The sequence below is a fragment of the Mastigoproctus giganteus genome, chromosome 2 (assembly GCF_048544385.1).
Source record: "Mastigoproctus giganteus isolate SK-2022 chromosome 2, ASM4854438v1, whole genome shotgun sequence".
In the NCBI taxonomy this organism is placed as follows: Eukaryota; Metazoa; Arthropoda; class Arachnida; order Uropygi; family Thelyphonidae; genus Mastigoproctus; species Mastigoproctus giganteus.
Window position 1 is genome coordinate 189,110,171 of NC_143576.1, and position 27,834 is coordinate 189,138,004.

General features: G+C 38.2%; 1 protein-coding gene across 5 annotated transcripts in view; it reads right to left on the reverse strand.

Moving 5' to 3' along the window:
* PCB (Pyruvate carboxylase) overlaps positions 1 to 27,834 on the reverse strand; it is a 593,745-nt gene that overhangs the window by 448,202 nt on the left and 117,709 nt on the right. For all 5 annotated transcript variants that reach the window (XM_090389678.1, XM_090389679.1, XM_090389675.1 and 2 more), the window contains one exon: positions 15,838 to 15,983. In XM_090389678.1, the coding sequence (XP_090245804.1) occupies positions 15,838 to 15,983 (146 nt within the window). The remainder of the gene's footprint in view (positions 1 to 15,837; positions 15,984 to 27,834) is intronic.

Sequence of the window (27,834 nt, forward strand, 5' to 3'; positions counted from 1 at the left end):
CCTGTGGATAATATTTCTCCTATTTTCGCTATTTAGAATCACCGTTTAATAGAATTAAAATTCAACGTGATCACAATGACCGGTGCTTACTACACATCGTATAGTGAACGGTAATTTACTATGGTGAGTCCATCATATCGTGATTTGATTGTACAGTGAACCAATTGTAAAGCGGGGTCCATTGTATTTTTAACTATTTATGTGAAACTTCGAATAACTAGGGCAGCCGCTTACTCGGGCCAAAATGCACTAGTCCCGATGTGTCCCAAATAACCGGAATCAACTATATATCCTTATAGTACGTATTTTTGAAACAAATGGTTTGTACTCTCACTTAATGTTCTATATATGTGGTATACTCAAGTCATTTCTCCATTTTCTTGTACTTTATTTCACTTATTTATTATTCTATTTATTTATGCATTTTTGGCTTATTGAGGCAATAATGAAGTTCTCTGAGCAGTGCAGACAGGCCGCAAGGACAGCATGGATGCCACTCTGAGCAATTAACCAAGACTGAAAAATATCCAACAAATTATCATCATCATTAACGTCAGCAATTGAGCAAATGAAAAAATCCCTCCCTCTCAAAAACAATACAGAGTATGTTTAGGCATTAGAATTGCATTTCGGTTTTTTATATTTAAATATAATCAACAATGTATTTATTTCAATAGTGTTGTTTAAAATAAATCAGAATATTTAAAGTAGCAAAGTAAATTTAACCTTGTTCACATAAAGTTTATTTTACATTTTGTTTCTCAATAATGTGTTTCCTTTTATGAGATAAAAGGTATCAGAGATAAACAAAACCTGTAGATCCAACACTGATTTTTAAACAATTTCTGCACAGTTTTAAACAAAACATCACAATAATATATTAGTGTTTGAAATAACTGACCTTTGAATAAGACTACTGCCAAAATATAAAACAGAACAGTAACACAAAAATTCTCTTGAAATCAGTTGAACGTTGTGAAAAACAAGTTGATATAAAAATAACTAAGTCTGTTTTTAAACATAACATTCCACAGCTTTTTTTCCTGTAAAAATCTTGTTATTGTCCAGTGATGTAATTTTAGTTTCTTTTATTGAACAGTCTTCTGAAAAGCAAAATCTGAAAGACTTTTTCAGATTTTGCTTTTTTTTTTTTTTTTTGTGCAAAACTGAAAATTTCAGTTTTGCACAAAAAAAAAAAACACACACACACACACACACTTAAAAATGTTTTGTTTTTGTAAAACTGGATTTAGCACTTTGTACCATATTCACTGTTGTTGTTTGTTTGTTATTTGGTTTATAGGGGCATTAGCAACTAAGGCCATATTGCTCCGTGAATATGCAGTGGTCATTCCCTGACCTTTCTGCATCCTCCGTTTTTGGTGATGATGGGCTCGAACCCCGGTCTAATCAAGAAGCATGTACTGCGCACTGCTGCTCCTTCCTATCTGGCTATGGAGGCGCCACCGTATTCACTATTCCAAAAGTTACCAAATATTAGCTTTTGGGCATATACTGTTAAATTCAGTAGGTTTGCAATTAAAATGAATAATGTATTTTTTATTAAAATATAAACTAGAATAAAAATATAAATAAAACTATACTTATTAGAAACAAGAAGTTACACCCAGTAAAGCATCTTTCAACTAAATCAGAAGTGTTGGCAGGTATCAATTTGTATTGGTGCTTTAAAAGCTGAGGACCAATCTACTGTAATCTGGTATCCAAAACACTAATCTCTTATAAACTGGCTAATGAAAATGTAAATAATTACACACACAGATTAATCAAACCAATAGATTTAAACTAAGAGCATATTGCTGATTTGGCAAATTTCTAATCTTGGAAGAGCTTCTCCAGACATCACATGGTCATCCGCTACTTGTCCAGGTGAGATCTTCTCCAGACGACACGCGGTCATCCACTACTTCTTTAGGAGAGGATGATCTCCAAATGACACAGTTATCCACTGCTTGTCTAAGGAGAAGTCTGGGAATTATTCTTGTTGAAGACTGGAGGAATTTCTAAAGGTTTCTTCATTCAAGGCTGCAAATTAGCTGAATTTTGGAGGGAGCATTCAGAGTTTTTCAACCCTCACAACATGTAAATTTGCAGACTCTCAATCAGGTCAAACTATAAAAGCACTAACTTCACTAACCTTAATTTATTCCAAATCCTTATCCTCTCCTTCCTGCCTTCAATATTTACAAACACCTGCAGCACATAAGATTTAATAGTGCTAAGTGATTTCTCCTGTCATTAAATTTCTCAATACTTTTCTTCAATTACTATTATTAGACAGTTCTTTTTAACCTAAGATAATCTACCCCTTGAAAACTAATTTCTTCATATCCGATGCAATAAAAAAAAATAAAAAATTGTTAGCCACAAAAGCTGAGATTTTGATGTTACCACCATCAAATCTACTCTTGGAGACTTATGACATCATATCCAATTATCCCTTTAAACTTTCTAGTCTTGATCAAGAATTTTGATTTTCCCATCCTATTTTACTCTCTCATCTAAATAGCATATCTTATGCTGCTGAAAAATATTTGCCACAGACTGTCCTCATCATCTAGTGCTGCCTAATATTATCTATAGTACTTTAAAAGAATGCTCCTAGTGTTACTTATTCAACCTCTTGATTCAACTAACTTTAAGCATCATCTATTTACTTATAAAGTTAACTCTTTTAATATCTCAGTATCCCTTGATTCATACAAATCATTCCTATCATAAAATTCTACCATGAATGCAGAGTGCCTGCAGTTGTGGAACACTATTGGTCTGAGCAACACAATCTCGACCCCCCCATGGGATATCGAGTTCAATGACCAGTCACATAACTATCATCAACGATCTTGGCTTGAAGCACTACATATAACCAGTTGCCATAGTGTCTTCAATCGCAACAGAGGTATGTGCATGCTCACACCTCTCATGCTCAACTATGGAGGCAGTTGTCTTGCAACGCAATGAACATTGGTATATGTCCCACATATGCACCTGATATTCTCAGCAAGTGTCTGATTCTGCCCAGTAACCCATTTAATGTTCCTTCCATTTAACGTTCACCAACCTCAAGTGCATGTTTCACTTGTCTAATACATGTCTAATACTTCGAATATGTGGGTTGCAGAGTTTGGAAACTAGACACCTTAGAGGAGATTTGATTGAGGTGTTTAAGGCTCTGAGAGGCATCAGTAAAATGAATGAGGACAAAATTTTCAAGATTACAAATGATGCTAGAACTAGGGGACATAAATTCAAGTTACGGGGGGAAATGTTTAGATTGGATTGCAGGAAGTTCTATTTTAGCCAGCGAGTTATAAATTACTGGAATAAGTTGCCTTCATGGGTGGTAGAGGCCGACAGTTTGGGGAAATTCAAAGGTCATCTGGATAGTACTTTCGGGTAAGGGAAGCACATAGGATGATAGGTTTAATTTCCTTTTTATTTATTTTTTATTTTATTAATTATTATTATTTAGTTATTTATTTATTTATTTATTTATTTTTTTTGTTTTTATCATTGTTTTGTTCGGATTTATATTTTTTTTTATTTTATTTTATTTTATTTATTTATTTTTTTTTTGGCTGGTGCAGCATAAGCCATAGGCTTTCTTGCACCATGCGGCCGTTACTAATACTAATACTAATACTAATGACCATGCCAGGCATTTGATATTCCATTGTAACATATTTGTATATATAACATTAGCTGATGAGGGGACCAATCATCCAGAAAGCTCCTGTTTGTTGATATAATTTGTATATTTTGCATCCTGCCTATTAAATATTTTAGTTCCTACTCTTTCAGATGTGAGAATATTCTTTATACATACATTAATTATCAATGAAACCTATTAGTAGCTTACCTCCATTTCTTGTACAGAAGAGCATAGAGGCTGTAGAAGTCACTCCTAAAAATAGTCAAACGATTTTGCTCAGGAGATCTTGTGGAAGCACAGTGTGCTGAAGTGGGATTTACTCAAAGAGGTTACTACCATTAGGGGTAAAGGGAAGGGTTATTGCTTCCGTAAAGGCAACTACGATGGACTGAGACAGTATTTAAATTCTATACAGTGGGACCAACTGATGATGTTACCAACAGCAAATTCAAAATGGGAAGCATTCAAAGAACTTATCTTGGAAGCTACTAGGCTTTACATACCAACTAAGAAATATTGTTCAAGGTTTAGGCCAAAATGGATGTCAGATGAACTAATGAGGCATATGGCAGAGAAGAAAAATGCATGGGATACTTACAAATTAACACATGACACAGAAGCCTATGATAGATACAAGTTGATATGCAACCAAGTTACAAAGGAGGTTAGGCAGGCGAAGGCAGATTACGAGAAATCCTTGGCAAGGGATGCAAAGAAAAACAGCAAAGAGTTCTTTACTTATGTAAACTCTAGAAGGAAGGGGATGAATCAGATTGGTCCACTTGATATTGATGGGTCAACTGTTGATGATCCTGCTCAGGTAGCTAACAAACTAAATGAATATTTTGCATCGACATTCACACATGAGGAGTTATTCAGCAAGGGGAATGCCAGAGGTGTATTCAACTCTAGCAGTAAGCTACAGAATCTTGAAATAACTGGGAGTAAAGTGGAGGAGAAACTGTTGAAGATAAACACAAGAAAGGCACCCGGGGTGGATGGGATCTATCCAGTTATATTAAAGGATGCAGCAAAGGAACTAAGCAAACCCTTAGCCATAATTATGAGAGCTTCCTTGGACTCAGGGGAGGTACCCATAGACTGGAAATGTGCAAATGTGACCCCAATTCACAAAGGAGGATCAAAGGCTGACACAAGTAATTATAGACCTGTGAGCTTAACTTCTGTTCCAGGAAAATTAATGGAGGCACTGGTTAAAGAAGCACTGCACGATCATTTAGACAAGACTTCAGTTATAGCTCAGACACAGCATGGTTTTGTTAAGGGGAAGTCTTGCCTGACCAACTAGATTGGATACTATGATGCAGTCACAAAAGAACTGGATGCAGGGAATAATTTTGATATTATATACTTGGATCTTAGAAAGGCTTTTGATACTGTTGCACATGGAAGACTGCTACACAAATTGGAGCAGTGTGACACTGGAGGCAAATTGCTGCTATGGATAAAGGGGTGGTTGAGGGGGAGAAGACAGAGAGTGGTAATCAATGGACACTGCTCATCGTGGACTAATGTTATTAGTGGAGTCCCTCAGGGCTCAGTGTTGGGTCCATTATTGTTTTCTGTATTTATAAATGATATTGATGATGGTATATCAAGCTTGATGTCCAAGTTTGCAGACGATACAAAGGTTGGCAGGGTTGTCAAGGACACTACTGACACTATGCTGCTGCAACAGGATCTGGAAAGGTTGAGCAGATGGGCTGAGAGGTGGCAAATGAAGTTTAACATTGACAAATGTAAAGTACTACACACGGGAAACAGCAACCCCAGAGCAACGTATCAACTCTGTGGTACTACACTGACAGTGGTAGAGAATGAAAGGGACTTGGAGGTGGTTGTGCAGGCAGATATGAAGTTCTCTGAGCAGTGCAGACGGGCTGCAAGAGTAGCTCATGGAGTATTGTCAATGATATACAGGAATTTTTCCAGCAAGGATAAGGAGGTGATTATTCCATTGTATAAGGCAATGGTCAGGCCACACCTAGAGTACTGTATACCGGTCTGGAGGCCTCATTTCAAGAAGGATGTAGAGCTGCTGGAACGAGTACAGAGAAGGGCAACAAGATTAGTGAATGGAACAAAGGGGTGCTCTTACGAAGAAAGGCTTAAGTTTTGCAAATTACAGTGTCTGGAGACTAGGCACCAGCGAGGTGATCTGATAGAGGTGTATAAAGCCTTGAATGGTTTAAGCATGCTCAATGCTGATGGGATTCTTCCTCTAGCTCAGAAAAATCACCTGAGAGGGCATAAATTCAAATTGAGGAAAGACAGATGTAGGATAGACGTGCGGAAATTTGCCTTTAGCCAGCGGGTGGTTGGTTGGTGGAACAGACTGCCATCCCTTGTGGTGGAGGTTGATAGCCTAAATAAGTTTAAGGCTCAGCTGGACAGGTATTTTGAACGAACAGAGGGGTGAAGTGGAAGTGGGGTTTTTTTTTTTTTTTTTTTTTTGGCTGATGCTGCATAAGCTTGCTTTCTTGCATCAAATGCCTCTACTAATGCTAATGCTAATTTCATCACAGCCATTCAGGCAGTTCCTGAAGCAAACAACCTTTGGAGGCCTTCCAATTTCTGTAACCCTCACACAGAAATTGAGACACTTCTAAAGAGTGTTGTTTCTGAATGGGAGTTCCTTAATGTTCCCAAGGAAAATAGTGCTGAATAATTTAAAGCACTTAAACTTAAAGGCAAAACATAATGCTTGAATTAGATTTACTTCTACCATCTGCAAAAACACTGACCCAAGAGTAACCTGGAGAAAGATCCATACCTTTAGTGAAAAGTATTAGCAAACTTCTTTCCCAATCGAGTTTTGGAACAGAAAAGATATTTCTTCTCCAGTTGGCATAGCACAGATTTTGAGAACTGGAGAAATACCATCAGGACCTGGAGCTTTGTTAGCATCGAGATTCGTCAAAATCCTCCTGACATCCTTTTGACGGAAGACCACCAGAGGCATTGAATGAAGCATACTGGGAATGGTGGAAAGTGTTTTACCAAGATCATTAATGCACGAGTTAGAAGAAAAATGGGATGCTAGCAGGTCAACTTTATACTTGACTAAAGTGACAGAGCCATCTGGTTTTAACAGAGGTGGGAGCAGAGATGAGCAAAAGTTGTGGCCAATAGCTTTGGCAAGAGACTAAAATGCTCAGCTACCATTAGGGCAAGAAGCAAGTTTTCTATTCTTAGCCTGTTCAAAATCTAGTTTGGACTGATTAATGACTGCTTTACAATTGTTGCAAGTTTTGGTGTAGGCAGATAATGAAACTGAAGAATTGGAAACAAGCCAATTACGATATGCAACATTCTTCTCTTGAACAGTTTTAGCACATTAATTGCAAAACCAAGGTTTAGATAAAGGACGAGCTTTTGAAGTGGAGTGTGGAATAAAGGAATAATTTCACTGACACGATCTGAGCAAATGTTGACATCAGAAATTTTGAAACAGTAATCCTACAAAGAAAAAGAAATCTCGCAGGTCATCCCATTTTGCATTCTTGTCATGCCAAACAGTACGAGGTTGGGAACAGCCATGAGATAAAGGCTCCATTGGAGAAGAGACATTCACCAAGTTGTGATCAGAGGTACCTAAAGGACCACTCACTTCGACTGTGTACTTAGAAGAGTTGTTTGTGAGAAAAAGATTAAGCATGTTGGCTATATGGTTAGGATTGGCTGGTATTCTTGTAGGTAAATGAACAATCTGTGCAAGGTCATTAGGAATTGCAAAAGCCTCAGCATCTCGACCAGCTGGGTCGGTGTGACTAGAAAACAGAGGCCATCTGGAGTTGTGAACATTAAAATCACCAAGGAAAATTACATTGCTGTTAGGAAAGTTGGACTGGAGAAAGTCAAGTTGCAAAGAGAGGAATTCAAAGAGCTCCAAGTGATTAGTGGAGTTGTGAGAACGGTAGAGACAACAGATAAATTTGACACAATGAGGTAGAGAGATTTTAAGCCAGAGAAGATTGAAAAGAGGAGATTCCAAATTACCAAGTCTGACAGGGAATATCGGAACAAGTGCACATATGCACTTGTTCATATGGCAGTACATATGCACATGTACCGCCTCAAAGGCGGTACATATCCACAAGTACCACCTTTGAGGCGAAAGTAATCATACAGCGAATAATTTGGGCAAGTGAGATGAGCAGTAGTTGATTCAATCAATAACTGAGATTCTGTCGGAAAAAGTACATGGAGTTTGGCGGACTTCAAATGGAAATGGACATCATTGAGATTAGAATTGAGACCACGTATATTCGTGAAATGAACGAGGAAGTGTTTGGGAGGTTTAGATCTTTTCACAGATAAGTTTACTCTATCAGTTTGACAATTCGTGATTTATACAATAGTAAGAAAAAGTGGGAGGGGGGTGATATGCTGTATCAAATAATGAAATTTTTGGATAGGGCACACGCATGGTAAGAATATACCCAAATCCTTGACATAATGTGGCATCGACAATGCCCCCCCGCATACACACTACTCGGACTCCCTCCAGTCACTATCTGGCAGAGTAGAGGTAACAAGATTATACACTAGCTGATCCAGAAGTCTCCTAAAGAATTACCAATAGGTTCGGCCCAGTGTGCTAACTAGCAGCCAGCCTGCGAAAACCGTTTTAGAGCTGTACCTTCGAAATGTAAGAAAGATTGGATCTCGCCATGATGTTCATCATAACCTCAAAAGTCATCAGTCACACTGCATGATGGAAGAGGTGGGGAAGGGTTGAACAGAACTTAGCTCTGGAGACTAAACATGAGTTCCACCACTTCAAGCCTCCAATAAGTAAAGTAGTGGTATTGCACCGGTTGATGAGAGTCATCTACCACCTAGTATTGCCTGGTAACACAGAGGCGGCATTCCTCCATGTGGTGTGGGTGTCTGGACGTCGCCAAAATTGGGTTCACTTGACTTGAATCTCTCCTGAATATCGGTGTTTTAGACTCCCAGGTAGCAAGTACAGTTGTCTGGCATATCTGAGATCATCATAACCTCAAAAGTCATCAGTCACACTGCATGATGGAAGAGGTGGGGAAGGGTTGAACAGAACTTAGCTCTGGAGACTAAACATGAGTTCCACCACTTCAAGCCTCCAATAAGTAAAGTAGTGGTATTGCACCGGTTGATGAGAGTCATCTACCACCTAGTATTGCCTGGTAACACAGAGGCGGCATTCCTCCATGTGGTGTGGGTGTCTGGACGTCGCCAAAATTGGGTTCACTTGACTTGAATCTCTCCTGAATATCGGTGTTTTAGACTCCCAGGTAGCAAGTACAGTTGTCTGGCATATCTGAGAGAATGTCTGTGACAACCTCAAGGACCATGTTGTAAGCCAGTACAGATTGAATCCTTTGTCATTTCTTGTATCTGGGAAAACTTATAAATTTTCTTTGATTTCACCATTTCAGACTGATCCTGAATATATTTGCAGAAACACCAAAAGGTGTGTATCTTCTTTGCTGCAAGGTACATTCAACACCACCAATCATAATAGCATGGCAGCAGACACATCTTCCTGACTATGACATAATTCTAAATCCTTAAATTATTACTCACCTTAAAAAACAAAAAACAAATAAACTTGAAGTTGATAATGATAAAATGATGACTTCTGAACGTTTTAAACATATTAAATGTAACGAATGGCAATGAGAGTATGTGCTCGTGCGTGCAATGGAATCCTAACGATTAATTCTTTCTTTTAAGGTAGGCAATTTCGGACATCGAAATTGCCTACCTTAAAAGTTGGTAGCATTTTATTATTTTTTTTTTTTCCCAGAACAAAGGACAATTGTTCAAACATCATAATACCACCTAGTATTGCCTGGTAACACAGAGGGACTGCACACCTCGACCACTGCTTAACGTTGGTTCATACCTGGGTGGTCACTCACAGTATGCTTGTGCATGGAGGTTATACCCAGGATTACTAACAAGTCCCACCATCGTGAAGGTGCAAGCAGAGGATTTGGCTGTCACAGACCATCCGGACTTCGCCGAAATTGGGTCTACTTGACTTAAACCAGCCAAATATCAGTTCCATCAGCGTTTTAGACTCCCAGGTAGCAAGTACAGCTTATCTGGCATATCTGAGAGAATGTCTGTGACAACCTCAAGGACACTTATACAACCTTAAACTGAGAGGTAATCTGCCTCAATTAATTCAGAATATTCTCCATCTCAGGACCTTTCAAGTACGATTCCAGATTGCCTTTTTCCACGATTCACATACAAGGAGTATCTCAAGGATCAATTTAAGTGCAACTCTTTTTACATTATGTACCAGTAAGAAAACTCAAGACATTCCAGCTGAGTAGCAAGCTATATGTATGCAGACAATCTGGCTATTTCCTATCAATTTTTTGAACATGTTTGTTATTTGGTTTTTAGGAGCATTAGCAACTAAGACCATATTGCTCCGGGGATATGCGGTGGTCATTCCCTGACCTTTCCGCATCCTCCGTATTTGGTGGTCACAGGCTCGAACCCCGGTCTAATCAAGAAGCGTGTGCTATGCACTGCTGCTCCTGCCCACCTGGCTACGGAGGCGCCTCATTGAACATGACTACCAGTGAAAGACAACTACAATTGGCAACTGTACAAAATGCAATGACTATCGATTTACTGATGCAAAAAAGCTTCAACAATACACTTCTATAAATTGTGGTCTCTTCACTCGGAACTTGTCTTAAGAATGAAAGGCACAGAAATACCCATTACAAATTCCATAAGACTATTAGATTTAGTTTTAGATGCCAAACTAAATTTTCGTAAACGTGTTACCTACCTGCTGAATTTTTACATGCTCTTATCTGGTCACAATTACACTAGGGAGCTATATTATATGCTTCAGCTAGAAAGAGTATCTTACCATCTCTCAACACCATCCAACACAGTGCCCTTCGATCTGCACTAGGTGCCTGCAGAACGTTGCCAGTTCACAGCTTGTATATAGAAGCACATTACCCCTGCATTACCTTAGAAGACAAAGCCTACCTCAGGCAATATGCTACCAAAATAAGCTTTTCATCCCACCACTGTTGGCTATGTCTCAACTAACCGACCTCTAGGTAACACTCTGTGAATCTAAGCCTAACAAACGTAGGCCTGCTGGGGTATAATCACAAGAAAGAGTACTTAAATGTAAAACTGATGTTGACAAAACTGAGGAATACACAAACATGCCTTTACCCCTGCGATAGATTTGATTTTTTTTTTTTTTTTTTTTGGTAGTTGTTGACACATCGGCTTCTGTGGTCATAATGCACCTCCCAAGGTTTGCAGTACTTTGATCCAAGCCCGAGGGGGGATTCGAACCCGCGACCTTTGGGTTGCCAGGCAGGCACTTTACCCACCTGGCTAGCCCGGTCGGCTGCGATAGACATGAGCTAGACGTTGATCTGTTCTTTGCTCTCTGGTCAAAAAAATATCAATTCAACATATAACAGCTAAATGCTAGTCTTGCTTCAGAACACACTGGGAAACTCAATCTATAATGATGGTTTTGTGTCCTGGTCAGATGTAGGTGCAGCATCTGTATTCCCATCACATGTAGTCTCAAATACCTTCCGGTTGAAAACAGCATACTCTCTGCAGAATTATATGCTATACAGTTTGCATTAAATGAAATATGTCAGTAGTCATCACTGTCTGTGTTAATATATTCTGATTTGTTCAGTGCCATCTCAGCCATATGGAGTAAACATCCTTCTTATCATTTTCTCCTATAGAAAATTGGCATTCTAAGCAACCTCTATGAAAAAAAATTGCTCTGAAATAACTCTTTGTTGGATCCCAGGACACACTATAATAGCAGACAATGACAAAGCATATAATGCAGTTAAGTCAGCATCATAACTACAAAAAAAAAAAAAAAGTTCCTTACACTAATTTTAGAACAATTATTATGAAGGCGAACAGGCACAGAGAAACTAACAATAAATTACAGTAGACTTTCAGAATAAAGGTGCCATTATTTTGATTTTTTCGTTATCTAGAAAGATTTATTTTTAATATATTTAATCCAGAAATAATGAGGTTAAATAAGAAATAGGAACTAAGAATGCAATTTTATTAACTGTGCATTAAAAACAAACATGTTAAAGATCCAGTGTTATTTTCTGCCATTAATACACTCCTGCTTTCTCTCTGTTCTATTTTTTTTTTTTTTTTTTTAATTGTATCCAAGTTTAGTCTGTGCAGGAGCACAGTGGTATCGTCACAGTCTTCAGCCCACACTGGGTTGAAGAGGCCTGGGTTTGAATCCCATCGATGACACGACAAATTTTCATGGGCTTTTCACTTCTTGGCTGAGTTGGTCTGACTCAGGCGTAGATAGCAAGGTCCCCCCCGAACAGAAACTGGGATTTTTCGTCCAGCAAAACAGGCAAATGGACCAGAGAACACACACGATTTACAGATACAATACACATGGGTATATGAATTAACATTCTCGGTGACCCTAATGTAATAGTTTGGATTATATCAACTTGTCCCTAAGCTTTAATGTTGTTCTATTCTTCTCTGTATGAGGTTTATTAACTTTAGGAGCCATATTGAGGGGTTTTTAAATTTAAAATAAATGTAAAACGGTGGTATAATCCGTGATATCAGTACAGAATTCACTTTGACAATGGCAAACGTAAACAAATACAGTAATCATGTGACTTGCCGTTTTCTTTTTTTGTCACTGCAAGACACCTGCGCTGTATGTAAACATCTGATCTCAAATGTGCCATTAGCTCAAATTCTGCTATATGGGGTGCCATTATTTCGACAGTCTACTGTATATGAAATAAAACCTAATCCACAAATATGGGAATCCAGCATCAGAAAAAAATTGCGGAGAAGTACTGCTTGCTAGACTGTGAATCAGCCGCACACACATCTTATGCATTACCATCTCTTAGCTAATTAAATCCACCACCCTGTGATCAGTGGCAATTTCAGCTTTCAATAAAAATTTGCTAACTCTGCAAATCTAGTACTGTTTAATTTCATTCAGCAAATCCAATTTGATAAAAAATCTAACAAAACATGAGTTACATTAAGAAACCTACAAAAAAAAACACATCTTTTTTTTGTGTTTTCACAAAAAAAAGCTCTTGTGTTTTCAAACTCTTACAATAACATCTTAGCTCATCTGCCTAATTTTTCTAAATTTTGTTGCAGTAGCTTACCCTATTACTGTAATTAACCACCCAGCTGTCCTTTGTATCATCTGCAGATGTAGATTTTAAACCTAATGTTTGTGATGCCGTCATCAGTATCATTAATAAATACTGAAAACAACAATGAGCCCCCAGCACTGAAATCTAGTGGACTCCCCAAATAACATTAGTCCAAATACAGCAGTTCCCACTGATAATCACTCTCTGTCTTCTCCCACTCAACAATTCCTTTATCCGTAGCAGTAACTTGCCCCTAATGGCACAGTTCTCCAGTTTATACAGCAGTCTTTTATGTGGAATAGCAAAAGGTATTCTTCAATCCAAATATGATGTCAAGATTATCATTAATATCCAGCTTTTTGTTACTAATCATAGTATCCACTCATATTGGTCAGACAAGATCACCCCTTAACAAATCCATGCTATGACTATCAAATAACTGAATTCTTCTCTAGATGGTCCTGCATTACTTCTTTAATCAGTGACTTCATTATTTTCCCAGAAACAGAAGTCAAACTTATAGGTCTGTAAATTACTCTTTACAATAGTCAATGCAAGTCATGTAAACTCATTTTTGCCTGAATTTGTGATGGACACAGTTACCTCACATTCCTTTCTTGTTGAGGTCTAGTAATTTCCCTTTATGTGAATATTGTGTGTGATTTCCATGTGCATTGTTTTTGGCATTACTCACTCTGGTCTCCATTTGTCTCACCAAACATATCATGCAACATTACACTCAGGCTAATTTTATATAACGACATGTCTGTTTCTGAATTTTTTTTTGAAAAAAAAAGACTAATTTATATCATTCTGTTTAGCCTGACTTTGCTTTATGATATTTTGTAATTATTTTCCTATCCCCTGATTACCAAGTATTAATCATTTTAAAAAGGAGAGGAAACATTCTTAGCACATTATGACCTTAGATGCTATCTCTGCTAGCATCAACCAAACCAAAACAAACCTTATTTTATATTAATGGTAGTTGTTTAACCAGCAGTTGATGCTCATTCATTTTATTAATAATGCTCCTAACACTGCTATAGATATGGTTCAAAAGTGTTTAGTTTTTAGTACCTTCTTTACTACACATCCCTTAAAGTTAAGTTGGTCGTATAACATTAATATCCTATCACTTGAAATATTCCTGTCCTTTGCATATTTTTCCAATATCAGAAGCCTTTGAATTTTGTGGCTGTTACATTTGACACAAAAACAAGTATCTCTTATAAACATCCTTCCCCCATTTCTCTCTGACATTATGTAAAAACCTATGGGCAGGGAATGCCAATTTAAAAAATAAATAAATAAAAACCTTTGAGAGTCCCTCAAATTTAGTCTTAACAATTGGAATTACCTGCAGCACAATTGAAGTTTTTTCCAGTTAAATATTGGCAATTAACTTTTTTTCTTTAAAGCATTCTTTTGTGTGGTTCATTAGTTTACACCATATTAACCCCAGGGGATCACATCTGGTGAGTATGGGTTTGGCACACCAGGGTTCTGAGCTGGATATCATCATTCTTCTCTTTCTTGGTTCCTCTCTCTTCTCTCAGGGTAACTCGGGAATTTTTTTTTTTTTTTTTTTTTTGGCTGATGCAGCATAAGCCTCAGGCTTGCACATACCATATAATAATAATATTCATAGCAGTTTCACGAGCATTATCAACAAAATGAATGAGCATCAACTCTTGATTAAACAACTAATGCAGAAGCCTACAATAATGTGAGTTTACACTTCTGAACAGCATTTTTTGTTAATGTGGGGAAACATACATGCTGTAGCTGTTGTTTCTTTCGGATGTGACAATATTCTTTATATATTATGGAACCCGAAGCAAAAGGATTTCCTAATTAATGTATGATTAGGATAGCAGGTAGGTCTGGTGAAGAATCATCTTTTTTGATTGCAATAATTCATGGACAAGATGTGCACTTATAAGCTGCATAGTCTGTGAGATTAAGGGGTTCACATGTTTGCTCCTGTTTGCCTTGAATATCCTGAATTTATACTCATATATACAGGAATTTCGCTGGTAGGAATAAGGAGTGACTACTCCATTGTATAAGGCACTGGTTAGGCCACACCTCGAGTACTCCAAACAAGCCTGGAAGTCTCATTTTAGGAAGGATGTGGATCTGTTAGAATGGGTGCAGAGAGAGAAATAAAATGCAATTAGTGAAGCAAACAAAAGGGTACTCTTACCAAGAAAGGCTACAGTTCTGCAAATTGCAGTGTTGGAAACTAGGTGTCTGCAGGAGATCTGATTAAGGTGCTTTAGGCTATAAATAAGACTGAGTAAGCTAAATGCTGATTGCATCCTTTCTCTTGTTCAGACAAAATATATGTAGGGGAGGATTTTAATTGAGGAAGGACAATTGCAGGACAGATGTGTATAAATTTGCTTTCAGCCAGCGGGCAGTTGATTGTTGGAACAAACTTCCATCTAGTTTCATTGTAGTGGGTAGTTCAAATAAGTTTATGGAAGAACTAGACAAATTATTAGAAGGTAATGTGCAAATTTCTTTTTTTCTTTTTTTTTTTTTTTGATAATGCTGCGTAAGTTTGTTTTATCACAATTTTTCACTACTGAACTGCCAAGCTTCAATCTTGTGCTTAATTTGATGTCATTTATCTCTTGTTTATGCCAAAATCATGTTAAGTAATACATGTACCTTTTTTACATATATAAAAAGAAAAAATATTTAACTGATCAGCTTAAAAAGACTAGCATAAATTGTGACATGCAACTATAAGCAGCAATACCAAAATATTTATAAGGTTTACTTAGATATGGAAAAGCTATTTGAAAAAGTAAAAAGAAGGGATGAATTATTGTCAATCTTAATCTCAGAATTTTCCATAACAAATGTACATTTTATTAGAGTAATGTTTTTTGTAAATAAGAAAAAAAGACTGAAAATTATTTTAAAAAACTAATGATCCAAGAAACTTGCCTTCATGTCTTTGACCACTCTCATACCACGACCACCACCGCCATAGGCAGCCTTAAAAATAACTGGAAGACCGTACTGCTGACAAAATTCAACGGCATCTTTTGTTTCTGTGACTGGAGCTGGAGTGCCTGGAACAACTTTAACCCCTTGCAAAAAAATAATGAACATCTGAAATAAGTAGGACATTTTTTTAATATATCAAAAGCTTAGGATAAAGTAATTCAGTGGCCATGCTTGTGTCTTGATTCAATTGTTAGATTAAAACACAGAAAATTTTAATTTACACAAAAGGCATGATTTGAATTTAAAAGTGAAGAGATATACTTCTAGAAAAACTTCTCGTATAAAGAATAAATACTAGTGCATATGCACTACTGAAATGACATGTTTATTTTGAACGTCAGCAAAGCACTAAAGTTTGTCCAATTAAGACAAACTTCCATACTTTGCTGAAGTGTTTAGTAGTTCTATTTCTTGCTGTTCCAAATTTTTTTTGCAAATAGTTTATGCTGTTCTCATTGCATGCTTATTTTTATAACTGGATGAATAGTTTGAGTAATATTAGCTCAATGGGACTGCTAATAGGCTAATGTAATTTTATATTTTAAATTTAATTTATAAAATTTGATATATGGGACTTTTGTAGAGATGAAGTAAACTTGAATAGAAAATTTAAATTATTACAATTTAACATTAAGTTTCGTGCTCTTTCCTACCACACCTATAGCAGGTCTAGAGTACAGATGACTTCAGAATGAAAGTATAATAGTAGAATAATAATAATAATAATGAAATAATACAAGAATAATAGTCTAGAAACACTTTGTTCAATTCACAAATATACATGATCACGGATCCAATCTCAATGTCCATTTCCACTTCATCATCATTTTCAATCCACTGCAGAATGAAGGCCTCTCCATTCCTTCTGTTTTGTGTAAATGGCCATCCATTTACTGACAATTAATTCTTGAATTTCACCTGTTCTTCACCGTTGCTGTCTTCCAAGTTTTCTTTCAACTCCTCTTGGGTACGATTCTGTTATTTTCTTAGTCCATCTTTCATCGTGTCTTTAATTTATGTTTCCTGCCAAAGTCATTTCAGTTGTTTAGTTTTGATAACATTATCCTTTACTTGAGTTTGTTGCCAAATCCATGCATTTTTCTTCTTATCTAATAGTCTGATTGCTAATATAATTCATTCATTCATTCATTCTTCCTGGTGTAGTTTTTTGCTTCTCTTCCATTCTTTCGGTGAGCCCCCAAGTTTCATTTCCATAATTCATAGTGGGAAGTACACATTGGTTCATTATTTTACGTTTCAGACAAATTGGGATATTGCTCCTCAGTATGTGACTATATTTCCTGAATGCTATCCAACCGAAATTTATTCTTCTCTCAACTTCCAGCCATTTATAATTATTACAGCTAATGACTTGTCCAAGACAAGTATATGAATTCACCTTTTCAATTACTGCTCCTTCAATCATTATATCCCTTTCTGTGGCATAATTGTTCATTATTACTTTTGTTTTAGCCATATTCATCTTTAATCTGGCAGTGCCCCCATAGCAAGGAGGGAAGGAGCAGCAGTGCGTAGCACACGCTTCTTGATTAGACTGGGGTTCGAGCCCGTCACTACCAAATACGGAGGATGGGGAAAGGTCAGGGAATGACCACCGCATATCCCGGAGCAATATGGCCTTAGTTGCTAATGCTCCTAAAAACCAAATAATTAACTAACTAACAATCATCTTTAATCCAAAATCCTTACTAACTCTGCATAACTGATTAAGATTTTCCTCTAATTCTTTGGGATCGTGGCTTATGATGACAATGTCATCTGCAAATCTTAAATGGTTTAGGTACTCTCCATTCACATTGACTCCTTTCTGCAACCAGTAGAAACTTCTGAAAGTTTCCTCAAGGGCAGCAGTAAAACTTTGGAGATATTCTGTCTCCTTGTCGAACTCCTTTCTCAGTTTTAAATTTGCTACTGCCTTTTTTGTATAGTCTAATAAAGGAGGTAGCATTCTAATATATTTTCTTCAAAATCATAATGAATGGGGTGTCTATGCCTTGTCTTTCCAGTGCCAGACACATTGCCTTATGCCATATGGAATCAAATTCCTTTTTATAATCCACAAATGCCAGGCATAATGGTGTTTTATATTCATTTGCTTTCTTCATTAGTTGTGATATTATGTGAAGGTGGCTCCATAGAGCCATTCCCCAACTTATGTAAGTTGGAATTTCCCTAAACTTATTCAGCACTGGCAAATCTGATTGAATCAAAAAAGAAATGTTTGGCGAACGTGTAAATAGAATTATTTATTCAATTTTTTTTTATCTTGTGTGCAGGAAAAATTACAGTCTACAAAATTACAAAAAGAGAGAGGAGACAGGTATAACGTCAGGAAGTTTTATCTTTTGAGCATCGTTACCAGAATTAACTCTCCAGCTGATAAGCACACCACTACAGAAGTTGAGTGCTGTGGAGATTTAGAATGGGTTTCTTCCAACACATCACAAAATTTCTCTGAGGCTGCAGAGTCAGCACTGGCAACTTCACCACATACTTCGTTTTGGAAACCAGCGCGATGCTTAAAACTATTAAACCACCCATTGCTTACCACGAACTTGGCTTGGGGTTCGCCATATTTATCTTTAATATCTTCATAAACACTTCTTTTTTTTTTTTTATGTAAACTCCAAACATGAGAGGTATTAGAACCCATAGTACTTAGTACCGTGCCTGGGTTGCAGGTTGAGAAGACGAAAGAAGATATTTGTTGACATTGGACTTGAACTTCTGTAGATTAATTTTCAAGAAATACGTATGAAGGAAGGTTGTTCCAGAAAACGGCAGTTGAATAAATAAACGAGGAAGATGAAAAGTTGGTTCTATGAGTTTGAAGTTGGACAGTAAATGGATGTTGGCTGGTGGCGGCACGTGTTCGGACTGTTTTCAAAGAGAGAGCGGGAATTATAGAAGCAAATTCAGAAGAACAGTGCCCATTCACACATGAGGAGTTATTTAGGAAGGAGAATGCCAGAGGTGTATTCAACTCTAGCAGTAAGCCAGAGAATCTTGTAATAACTGAGAGTAAAGTGGAGGAGAAATTGTTGAAGATAAACACAAGAAAGGCACCCGGTGTGGATGGGATCTATCCAGTTATATTAAAGGAGGCAGCAGAGGAAGTAAGCAAACCCTTAGCCATAATTACGAGAGCTTCTTTGGACTCAGGGGAGGTACCCACAGACTGGAGATGTGCAAATGTGACCCCAATTCACAAAGGAGGATCAAAGGCTGACACAAGTAATTATAGACCTGTGAGTTTAACTTCTGTTCCAGGAAAATTAATGGAGGCACTAGTTAAAGAAGCACTGCAGGATCATTTAGACAAGACTTCAGTTATAGCTCGGACACAGCATGGTTTTGTTAAGGGGAAGTCTTGCCTGACCAATTTGATTGGATACTATGATGCAGTCACAAAAGAACTGGATGCAGGAAATAATTTTGATATTATATACTTGGATCTTAGAAAGGCTTTTGATACTGTTGCACATGGAAGACTGCTACACAAATTGGAGCAGTGTGACATTGGAGGCAAATTGCTGCTGTGGATAAAGGGGTGGCTGAGGGGGAGAAGACAGAGTGGTAATCAATGGACACTGCTCGTCATGGACTAGTGTTATTGGTGGAGTCCCTCAGGGTTCAGTGTTGGGTCCATTATCGTTTTCTGTATTTATAAATGATATTGATGATGGTATACCAGGCTTAATGTCGAAGTTTGCAGACGATACAAAGGTAGGCAGGGTTGTCAAGGACACTACTGACACTATGCTGCTGCAACAGGATCTGGAAAGGTTGAGCAGATGGGCTGAGAGGTGGCAAATGAAGTTTAACATAGACAAATGTAAAGTACTACACATGGGAAACAGCAACCCCAGAGCAACGTATCAACTCTGTGGTACTACACTGACAGTGGTAGAGAATGAAAGGGACCTGGGGGGTGGTTGTGCAGGCAGATATGAAGTTCTCTGAGCAGTGGAGACGGGCTGCAAGAGTAGCTCATGGTGTATTGTCAATGATATATAGGAATTTTTCTAGCAGCGATAAGGAGGTGATTATTCCCTTGTATAAGGCAATGGTCAGGCCATACCTAGAGTACTGTATACAGGTCTGGAGGCCTCATTTCAAGAAGGATGTAGAGCTACTGGAACGAGTAAAGAGAAGGGCAACAAGATTAGTGAATGTAACAAAGGGTTGCTCTTACGAAGAAAGGCTTAAGTTTTGCGAATTACAGTGTCTGGAGACTAGGCACCAGCGAGGTGATCTGATAGAGGTGTATAAAGCCTTGAATGGTTTGAGCATGCTCAATGCTGATGGGATTCTTCCTCTCGCTCAGAATAATCACCTGAGAGGGCATAAATTCAAATTGAGGAAAGACAGATGTAGGATAGATGTGCGGAAATCAGACTTCCATCCCTTGTCATGGAAGTTGATAGCCTAAATAAGTTTAAGGCTCAGCTGGACAGGTATTTCGAACGAACAGAGGGGTGAAGTGGAAGTGGGTTTTTTTTTTTTTTTTTTGGCTGATGCTGCATAAGCTTGCTTTCTTGCATGAAATGCCTCTACTAATGCTAATGGAAGAATATGTGTAAGAGGCATGCAGCAGAAACAGTATGTCTATGAGACAGCTAGTGGAGAGACTCTGTTAGATATGAATCATTAATTAACCTAATTGCCCTCTTCTGAATGGAATCAAGAAGCCTGAGAGAGGTTTTGTCAGCACCACACCAGATGTGGGAACAATATTACATGACAGGGTGGATTTGAGATTTATACAGAGTGAGCAGCTGTTTGGAAGAAAAGTAATGCCGAGAGCGAGAGAGAAAACCAAGTTTTTTAGATGCAGAGGAAGCAATATTTGTAATGTGCTTGTGCCAAGAGAGAGATTAGAAGTCAGGGTAATCCCCAAAAGAGATATATCATTTTGCCTAGAAATCAGAGTGTCACTAAAGATAAGCATAGGAGCAGAAAAATCCTTTTTGCGAGATATAAGACAAGAGACTGAGTTTTAGAAGGACTGAAATCAACTAAGTTGACTTTGCCCCACTGGAGAATTACCTGAAGATTGGCATTTAAGGAATTGGTAGCAGATTTTCAAGAAGTTGAAGCTGATTGAGCAGGGCAAGGTTTCTCAAAATGGAAAGTGGAATGCAATGTGCTATCATCGGCAAAACTATGGATAGGATTTCCAGTCAATGGAAGAAGGTCATTAATATACAAGAGGAAAATAACTAAACCTTGGGGGACACCGGCATTAGTGTGGAGAAGTTAGAAGACAGAGAGCCATCTACCATCACCCTCAGTGAGCAATCAGAGAGAAAACAGGATAACCAATTACTAAAAACAGTTGGAAAACCATAAGATGGAAGCTTGTTTAGAAGACCTTTATGACAAACAAGATCGAAAGCCTTTGAGATGTCAAGAGCAACTACTTGGGTTTCACCGAACCTTTCCATTGAATTAGTCCATAAATGGGTAACGTAAGCCAGAATATCACCAGTGGATCGACACTGACGGAATCCATGCTGGCGATCGTTGATCAGACAAAGGTTTCTAGGTACTTTAAGAGTTGGTTAGATTTCTCCATTATCCCCTTATACAAAGGGTACTAGGAAAGTTTTGCAATACAGCTTTGTTTATTTAATTTTTTCAAAGTAATTTCCTCTACATTCAATACACCTCTCCATCCTCCGAAACCAATCTTTAAACCAGTTCTGCCAAGTTTCACTAGGGAGTAAAGCACACTCGTTGTCCCAAGCCCGTAGAAGGGCCTCATCATTGGAAAACCGCCTCCCTTTTAGCTTCATTTTCACATGCGGGAACAGTGCAAAGTCGCAGGGAGCAAGGTCTGAACTGTAGGGAGGGTGCTCGAGAAGTTTCAGTCCTGTCGTGGTCAAATATTCGGTGCAGGCTTTGGCGCGGTGAGATGCAGCATTATCGTGATGGAGGTACCAGGTGTCCATTCTTGACTTTGGCCGCAGGTTCTTCATAGATCCAATGACTTTAGGCAGGCATTGTTCAGTATACCACTTAGCTGTGACTGTCTTCTGCGTGTCCAAAACGACACGTTCCACAATTCCACTCGATTTGAAAAATACAGCTATCATTTTCTTCTTTACAGATCGGGATTTTCTGACAATTACGGGTGTGTCGTCATCATCAAAGACCCAAACTTTGTTTTGAGCCTTGGTCGGCAGATCGTAATAGTACAGCCAAGTCTCGTCACCTGTCATGATGTTGTTCACATACCGAGATTGTCCCTTATCAAACTTTTTTAACATCTCCCGGCACCAAGTCACACGTCGTGTCATCTGCTCTTCAGTCAGTTGATGCGGCACCCAGAGAGAACAGTTTCTTCACGTGCAAATGATCTTGCAGAATCGAACGAATTGCTGATGCATTTAGGCCCAAAGTATCCTCTATCTGTTGGTAGGTCACTCGCCTGTTTTCGTCAAGCATTTTCCTCACAGCAGTAACGTTTTCCTCCGTAACTGACGTTCGTGACCTTCCCGGCCTCTCAGAATCCTCCAGAGTGAAATTTCCCCTTTGGAATTCTCTATACCACCTGAATATCGTTGTACGATGTGGACAATCATCATCTAGTGCAAGAGTCATTTCTTCTAAGCACTGGTCTATGGTTAAACCACGCACAAAATTATACTGCAAAACTGTCCTTATCTCATTTCGTGACCACGATGCCATCACAAGCACTTTACACTCTCACTACTAATAAATAACTGAGCCCATCGACTTGGTGCGGCGGCTACTATGCACGTATGAACATGTCTCAACATGCAGCTTCCTGTGATTCATTGTTGCGTCATATTGCAAAACTTTCCTAGTACCCTTTGTATAAGGCAATGGTCAGGCCACACCTTGAGCACTGTATACAGGTCTGGAGGTCTCATTTTAAGAAGGATGTAGAGCTGTTAGAATGAGTACAGAGAAGGACAACAAGATTAGTGAATGGAACAAAGGGTTGCTCTTACGAAGAAAGGCTTAAATTTTGAAAATTACAGTGTCTGAAGACTAGGCACCTGTGAGGTGATCTGATTAAGGTGTATAAAGCCTTGAATGGTTTGAGAATGCTCAATGCTGATGGAATTCTTCCTCTTGCTCAGAATAATCATTTGAGACGGCATAAATTGAAATTGAGAAAAGACAGATGTAGGATAGATGTATGTAAGTTTGCCTTTAGCCAGCGGGTTGTTGGTTGGTGGAACAGACTTCTATCCTTTGTTGTGGAAGTTGATAGCCTAAATAAATTTACGGCTGAGCTGGACAGGTAGGTACTTGGAACGAACGGAGGGGTGAAATGGAAGAGCGATTTTTTTTTTTTTTTTTTCCTTTTGGCTGATGCTGCATAAGCTTGCTTTCTTGCATCATATGCCTCTACTAATGCTAATGCTTGTTCCTATAGCAGATTACAATGACTAAATAATGTTTTTTATCCAGTCTACAATTATCTTTTCTTAATTTGAATCTATATTAATATCAATACTAGTAAAACGATGCATGGAAGCAAAGCTTATTCAGGAGATAGCAAAAAAAAATAAAAATAAAAAATAAAATAAACTAACAATAACTAAACAAAATTTTGCATTATTCACCTGCTCATTCCTTCAATAACTTGCCAAACCCTCTCTGTAAATTTATTCATCCTACCACCATCTAATACACTAGTTGCATCTTTATATCAACAATCAATTATTCTCTGGCTGAAGTTAAATTTCTACATATCTATTATGTTAACATCCTTTTTCAAAATAAACTGTACTATTGTGTGTGTCATCTCAGAAAGATGAAGGATACCATCAGCATTCAGTTCATGCAACCGATTTAAAGCCTCAAAAACTCTAATTAGGTCTCCTCACAAGTTTCCAGATACAGTCAGTTCTCGTATAACACGTGTTTACATTACACAAATTCGATCATACACGATTTATAAATAGGGGAACGATATCTTATATAACCCGAACCGAATTTGCTTATGCACGATTCACCTTTGTGTTTACAAGAAATGGCAGTTGAACACAGAATCACCCCAACCGAATGCAACACGATAGGAATGAAGAGAAAATTCTGAAAATGTATTTATGTTTTTTATATCAGTGAAGGGGAAACACATTTCACCATAATAATGTAAAAACCAACACAAGTCCAGCTATCGATATAATCACGAATGTAATTAGATCAAGTTAACTACCAGTTTATAGCAGATTCCACTAGCAGAAACGCAACTGGAAATTGTTTTTATTGTTTTATGGCAGTAACCCCTAGAAATGTGCTTTAGTAAAATGTGAGGTGCTAATAGTGTATCTCTGCCTTTATGGTGTTGTTTATTCAGTTGCTACAAGTGTTGCTTTAGTAAAATTCAGTTGCTTTAGTAAAATGTGAGGTGTTAATAGTGTATCTCTGCCTTTATGGTGTTGTTTATTCAGTTGCTACAAGCGCACAGCTTTGTTTATGTGTATCAAGCGTGCCTCCTCGTTTTGTAATTATGCTTTATTCCCTAAAAATGAGTAAAATACTTAAAAGATGTGAAAAGGAAGCATCCTGGTGAAGACACTGCAGATTCAGAGAGAAAAAGAAAAGCAATATCGATAAACAGAGGCGGACTGAGTCAAAAATTCATACCCGGGAAAATTTATAGTGGCCTCATACTATGGTTTATGGCCAAAATCACACTGGCCTCCGGCCCACTGGCGTTTCCCCGGTAAGGCTTATGGCCAGTCTGCCTCTGTCGATAGAGAAAAAATATGAAATTGTGAAACGCTTTGAGCGAAATGAAAGACAGTGTGATATTGCACGTGCTACAGGCCTAAATGAGGCAACACTGAGAATTACAAAGAATGCAGAGAAAATAAAACAACTTTCATAGCAGGAACAACTCAAAGTGTAATTAAAATCCATTAGATTAAGACACAAAGAATTGGAAGAGATGGAACGGCTGTCATCTGCTTGGTTAGAAAATCAAACAAAAAACAAGTTTGCTTACGATAGAAGCATTAGCAATATTTTATTACGTAATAGTCGTAATAAAATACGTTAAGTATTTTATTATGATTATTTATTGTTTGGTAATGTTTTGGTTACAAATGTGTGTTCAATCTTGGGTGGTCGGCACCTAACGCTATTTTTCCAATAAGGCCTGTTGTTTATATTGCACGAGGGTTTCTAGGAACACAACTATCATGCTATACGAGGACTGACTGTACTGCAATTTAGAGAATTCAAGTCTTTCACAGTGAGAGTACACTTTTATGCCCCTGACTAGTCTTGTTGCTCTTCTCTGCAACCATTCCAACATATCTACATTTTCCTAAAAAAAAACTTCCAAACCTGTATGCAATACTCAGTATGTGCCCTAACCGTTGCCTCATCACGTCCCATCACAGAAAGGGACGGGACATGATGTTGCCAAGGAGGTTGTCTTTGTGTGTGCTCAATGTAAGCAAGTGTGAAGATGTGAGGTGCCAACTCAGCATTGTTATGGGCCTTTATGAGAGCTTGAAGGACAGGGTACATGCCCTCAAAGGACTTAAATTGGGGGACCCATCAAGGGCTCAGCTGCCCACATCAATGCCACAGCTTGCACTTGATCATCAGGCAACACAGCAGCAACCATCAGGGCAGAATGCGCTGGTCACACAAGAGCTGGTTATTGTCGGTAACTATTGTCAGGGAGACAGGGAATTTATTGTGCGAAAAGGATATGTGGAATAGGACCAGGGTATGTCTGCCAGGGGCAAAAGTTGATGACGTAGAGCAGATATCATCTTTTAAGGGCACAAAAAGTGATATCGTTGTGCATGTTGACACTAATGACATTAAGTGTAGGAAATCTGTGGATTTACTTAACAAGTACAGCTCAATGCATTAGGGATAAATTTGAAAATGACTGCAATCATGTGAAGACACGATAGGAGGGAGTATATGATGACAGCCTTGTCAATCAATTCATCCAGGCTCGTGGAGTAGAATTTTTCTCAGCATGGTCTGTGCTTGTTAACTGGCGAGAGATTTCTTCAAAAGGGATGGGATACGCTTAAAAAGAAAGGGTGCAAGAATATTTAATTATGCTATCGAGGCAGTTTTAGGTGGGTTGGAAAAACTGCTATCTTGTGGGGGATTCACAACTAATAGATTAAAAGTAGCCACAGGCAGAGGTGAAACTGATTCTTACATTGCTTCTACTGGAATGAGCAGCAGCCTGGAAAATGAGGTACTGGGGATTCTGCTGGGAATCATCATGGAACAAGTAAATACATGGATTGTGTTAGGTTATTGTTTGTTATTTGGTTTTTAGGAGCATTAGCAACTAAGGCCATATTGCTCCGGGATATGCGGTGGTCATTCCTTGACCTTTCCGCATACTCCGTATTTGGTGGTGACGGGCTCGAACCCCGGTCTAATCAAGAAGCATGTGCTACGCACTGCTGCTCCTTCCCACCTGGCTACGGAGGCGCCCCCGAATTGTGTTAGGATAACTAACAGTAAGAATAGGTGTACGTATACTTGCATGTACACCAATGCTAGGAATATAGTAAATAAATTTTATGAATTTGAAGTGCTAGTCAAGACAGCAAAAGTGAATATTGTTTGTGATATTAGAGACGTGGTACCACAAGGATATAAGGAGTGCAGAATTAGAATTTGGGGAATACATTGGATACAGAAAGGATAGACAGGACAGGAAGGGAGGAGGGACTAATGAATCTGATGGATATAATGAGCAATTATAGAGAATTGGAATGAGCCAGTAAATCAGAATGTTTTATAATGGAGGAATTTAACTTGACGGATACTGACTGGAACTTGTGGGTTGGTCACTCACACACTAGCAAGACTTTTGTGGATTTATTGGATGACTGTTTTCTACAGCAACATGTTTTAGAGGCAACCAGAGAGAGAGATTAATACTTTTGATCTGGTTATCAGCAGTGACTATTCATGCATTAAAAATTTGCAGATAAAAGAACCAGAAGGTGGCAGTGATCAGTGTACAGATGTGGGATTTACTTAAAGATGTAACTACCATCGGGGGTAAGGGGAACGGTTTTTGCTTTTGTAAAGGTGACTACAGTAGTCTCAGAGAGTTTTTAAATTCTATACAATAGGATCAACTGATGATATTACCAACGGTGAATTCTAAATGGGATGCCTTCAGGGACTTAATCTTGGAAGGTACTAAGCTTTTCATACCAACTAAGAATTACTACTCAAGGTTTAGGCTAAATGGATGTCAGATGAATTAATGAGGCTTGTGGCAGAGAAGAAATATGCATGGGATGCATGTAAATTATCAAGTGACACAGAACCCTATGGCAGATATAAGCTGGTATGTAATCAGGTCACAAAGGAGATTAGACAGAAGAAGGCAGACTACAAGAAATCTTTGGCAAACGATGCAAAGAAAAATAGAAAAGAGTTCTTTACTTATGTAAACTCTAGAAGGAAGGGGATAAATCAGAATGGTTCACTTAACATAGATGGTTCGGCTGTTGATGATCCTGCTCAAATAGCTGATAAATTCAATGAGTATTTTGCATCTACATTCACACATGAGTTATTCAAGGTGGGGAATGCCAGAAGTATATCAAACTCTAACAGGAAGCTAAGTGATTTTGCAATAACTGAGAGCAAAGTGGAGGAGAAATTGTTGAAGTTAAACATAAGGAAGGCATGTGGGGTGGGTGGGATCTATCCAATTTTATTAAAGGAGGCAGCAATGGAAGTAAGCAAACCCTTAGCCATAATTATGAAAGCCTCCTTGGACTCAGGGGAGGTTCCCATTGACTGGAGGTGTGCAAATGTGTACTCAATTCACAAAGGGGGATCAAAGGGTAATTACAGACCTGTTACTCTAAATTTTGTTCCAGGGAAAATAGTGGAGTCACTGGTTAAGGAAGCAATGCAGGG